The following is a 4,688-nucleotide window of genomic DNA, read 5'->3' as shown; positions in this document are numbered from 1 at the left end:
ATATCCTGAGCTTAAAAAAACCCGTAAGTTGGAAAATCAGGTTTTTTCTTTGTTAATTTTCCTTTTTATTTAATTTTTGTTGAATTATAGTTGAAATTTCCTGAGTTTAGAAAAATAAGTGAGTTACAATTGAAAATTTTCCTGGAATATTCCTGAGCTTAGAAAAACCCATAAGTTGGAATATCAAGTTTTTTCTTTGTTAGTTATCCTTTTTATCTAATTTTTGTTGAATTATAGTTGAAATTTCCTGAGTTTAGAGAAACAGGTGAGTTACAATTTAAAATTTCCCCTGTTTTATTACCTGTACCTTTTGTTGTTATGAGGTTAACTGTTCAATGAAATGTTAACAATCATTCGATTATTATTATTATTATTATTATTATTATTATTATTATTATTATTATTATTATTATTATTATTATTATTATATATTTGTAATTCATTTATCGATTTTCCAATACAATAGACTATTTCATCCCTAAATACTTCTTAGTTAAGGTTCAATATGATGGAAAACTGGCTCAATTGCAATAATTGATTAATATGAAACGTTTTGGGTAAATAATAATAATAATAATAATAATAATAATATGCTACTACTAATAATAATGATACTGATAATGATAATGATGATAATGATGATAATAACCTACTATATACTCTGTATATTTGAAATAAAGAATATATGCGCCCATACTATGTAATACCTTACTATCATATATCGCCTTTGTTATATTTCCTGAATGTTACAGATACTGGACCATAAAATTGACACGAGACACGCATTGCTACAGTTATATTTACGTTTAAGAGTACAACCCACGAATCTAGCAGATATCAAGGAAGAAAACACTAAGGTAAAATATTTCTAATAGTGCAAACTAATCAGTCCCTTTTTACCAACCAAAGATAGCAGGTTAATTATACCAGGGAGTTATGTGACATTTGGAACTTTATATGAGATAGCCACTTGTTCAGTGTAATGATAGAATTATTTTCTGGTACCTGTGCATTGTAGTAACTAAGGAGAAAGAGAAATTATTGGCAACATTACCGGTAAAAAAAAAAAAAAAAAAAAAAATCTGAGCTTATGAACTCGTCATCAAAGGCATCTTTATAAATTTTAGGAATTACTGTTAAGCAAATAACGATATTTTCTATACAGAATTTCATGAAATTAATCAAAATGCCTTGGACTTTACTTTACACTCAGCGTTGTCAGTAGTTTCTCGTTTGCTAAACACAACGTTACCTGCTACAAGATACAGCTGCCAGACATCTTAGCTTCCCATAAGGTGTGCAAGAATTAATAAAACCAACTCTATATCCCATGCCCTCTTCATTCCCTCCCCACCCCTTCCCCACCATACATCCTTAGTTATTCCAATGGTGACTAATAAATCATTCCTTTGCAGCTCATAATCTACAGAGAAATCAAACAAGCCATTGAAACCGGAGAGCTGAATTGCTCGGGAAAAATTCACGATGATCTGAGTCAATTTTCGAAGCATGAGAGGTGAGTTTTTGTAATTTATGTTTTTTAAACAAGTATTTCTTTTAAACTAAGTATTTTTTCAAGGATATTTAAAGACTAATTGTGTCTGCTTTAGAAACTGGTACTTGGATCTCTCTCTCTCTCTCTCTCTCTCTCTCTCTCTCTCTCTCTCTTTATATATATATATATATATAAAGGGTAATAATAATAATAATAATAATAATAATAATAATGATAATATTAATAATAATAATAATAATAACGATAAAGATAGAAAGGATTATTATGCTAATGATAACGATAATGATAATGATAACAATAACAATAGCAATAATAATACCGCCATGCGGATCAGTACAACCTTAGTTGATCTTTATAAAGTATTTAAATATGGGACGGAAGAGTTGTCGAGGGTTGCCTTTCACTTCATTAACCAAATCACCTGTACGAACAGAATAGAAGACTACCTAAACACCGTGTCGAAGAATGTCGAGGGTTACGGCATCACGAAATATAATATGAAAAGAGACGATGGATACCCAGTTCTCCTTAGCGTGGATGTCAGAGGCGTCAGTATCAGGGCAGGAACTGAGTAAGGATAATAATTCTATTATTTATGTCGTTCTGTTAAGCTGTAAATTGATTAGATGAATAACTGTTGTCTGTTATAGGATTAGTGTCATTTTATGAAAATATTCATGAACATGAATATAAATTTCTCGTGAAATGTGTCTGTATATATATATATATATATATATATGTATATATATATATATATATATATATGTATATATATATATATATATATATAATATATATATATATATATTATATATATATATATATAATATATATATATATATTATATATATATATATATATATATTTATATATATATATATATATATATATTTATATATATATATATGTGTGTGTGTATATATATATATATATATATATTGTATATATATATATATATACACACATGTATGTATGTATATATATACATGCATATATATATATATATAAAATATATATATATATATATATATATATATATATTTATATATATATATATATTTATATATATATATATATATATATATAACTAGAATAGTATCCTATTTATTGAATCTATTATTCATCTTAATCACAAATTATATTACCCTATTTCCTTTGTGTTCATAAGTACATCCTTTCCCAAACCTAAGTATTTACAATTAACAAAACAGAAGAGCATTTAACCACTGGCATATCACTCCATCATTCTCACACCACTCCATCCTTCTCACATCACTCCATCCTTCTCACATCACTCCATCATTCTCACATCAGTCAATCATTCTCACATCAGTCAATCATTCTCACATTAGTCAATCATTCTCACATTAGTCAATCATTCTCACATCAGTCAATCATTCTTACATCAGTCAATCATTCTTGCATCAGTCCATCATTCTCACATCGCTCCATAATTCTCATATCACTCCATAATTCTCATATCGCTCCATAATTCTTACATCACTCCATCATTCTTCCATCACTTCATAATTATCATACCCCTCCATCATTCTCCTATCACTCCATAATTCTCACATCGCTCCATCATTCTCACCTCACTCCTTAATTATCACATCACTCCATCATTCTCACTGAACTCCATCATTCTCACAGAACTCCATAACTCACATCACTCCATAATTCTCACATCACTCCATAATTCTCACATCACTCCATAACTCTCACATCACTCCATAACTCCAATATCACCCCATCTTTCTCATATCCCTCCATCCTTCTCACATCACTCCATAACTCTAATTTCCATTACGCATTCACTCCACAGAGAATCAGAAATTCCATTCTCCAAAATGAAGCAAGTGGCCCGCGGTAGGAAGTCTGTAACCCTAATGCCTCTGGCACCAGCAGCTGAAGTCAAACTCCAGGGTTCGGATTCCAGCTTTGCCAAGGAAGTTCAAGAAACCATCATGGTTAATTATTATGTACACAAGCAATTACTTGGCACTATTTGATGCGATGATGCTGATGCGGTAAGCGAGATGTTGCAAATGGCTTGTTAGTTCAATTTTACCTTGTTGGAAAGGATTTTGACATAACTAGAAGATGAATCATTTTGGGAAGGATAGATATTTTGAGAATAATCGTCCATATATATATGTTAATACTTGATATAGAATCTAGTGAATTTTTTATAAGGTTACAGATGGCGTGTTAGTTTATTTTACCTTGCTGTAAAGAATTTTTATATAATACCTAGAATATAAATCATTTTAAGGGATAGATACTTTGAGAATAATCGTCCATAAATATGTTAATACATGATAGAAATTCTATTGAATTGTTTAAAATGTTACAGATGGCGTGTTAGTTTATTTTATCTTGTTGAAAATAATTGACATGATAATACCATAAACTGTTGAAAATTGGCCGTGAAAAAGTGTTAAAAATCATCTAGTTAATGTTGCCAGGCATTTGCCGTTTTAAAAACGGATATATTGACATAAATGAGTGATATAACGGTCAGCAATCCGTAAAAAATAATAACAAAGTAGGGTAAAAATTACAAGCTCCTGTATTTATTGAAATATGGCTGAGAGCAGTACACTTTTAAGGAGAATTTCGAATTAAAATTGTAGATTTTTTAATCAACCATAAACATGTTAATACTTAACAGAAAATATATTGAATTGTTTAAAATGGAGAATAATCATACATGAATATGTTAATACTTGATAAAAAATCTATTGAATTGTTAAATTTAAGTGAATTCTGACAAAAGCCTATAGACAATATTTTATCTTAGAAATCTTTTTAGATCATCAATCTTTGATCTCATTATCATTCAGTCAACTTGACTTATATTTAACGAAGGAAGATGACCAAAGAATTTCTCTTTATTACTGAAATGTATAGGAAAGTAGTTTATTATGATTATCATTATCATATAATTATCTGTTTTTATCATTAACATTATTAGGTATAGTATTTTAGTAATTAATATCAGTATTAATATAGTTAATGCTGTTAATATCATACAGATTGTTGCTGTTGTTACAATTAATACACAGAAAAAAATTATTTTTGTCACTGACCAAAGTTTATTTTCCTTAGAAAATATTTAATAAAATCCATACATTAACTCAAATTACTATTTTGTATATAACATTTGGAA

At 28.6% G+C, this 4,688-nt stretch overlaps 1 protein-coding gene across 1 annotated transcript in view; it reads left to right on the top strand.

Moving 5' to 3' along the window:
- Positions 1-3,818, top strand: part of LOC137621093 (moesin/ezrin/radixin homolog 1-like) — a 42,862-nt gene extending 39,044 nt beyond the window's left edge. Inside the window, exons 4-7 of the mRNA XM_068351526.1 lie at positions 753-857; positions 1,416-1,516; positions 1,950-2,087; positions 3,342-3,818. Of these exons, the coding sequence (XP_068207627.1) occupies positions 753-857; positions 1,416-1,516; positions 1,950-2,087; positions 3,342-3,528 (531 nt within the window). The 3' untranslated portion in view covers positions 3,529-3,818. The remainder of the gene's footprint in view (positions 1-752; positions 858-1,415; positions 1,517-1,949; positions 2,088-3,341) is intronic.
- Positions 3,819-4,688: the final 870 nt, after the last annotated feature.

Source organism: Palaemon carinicauda, chromosome 27 (assembly GCF_036898095.1).
Source record: "Palaemon carinicauda isolate YSFRI2023 chromosome 27, ASM3689809v2, whole genome shotgun sequence".
In the NCBI taxonomy this organism is placed as follows: Eukaryota; Metazoa; Arthropoda; class Malacostraca; order Decapoda; family Palaemonidae; genus Palaemon; species Palaemon carinicauda.
The sequence above is the reverse complement of the archived record's forward strand: the minus strand, read 5'-3'. Positions and strand labels throughout refer to the sequence as shown.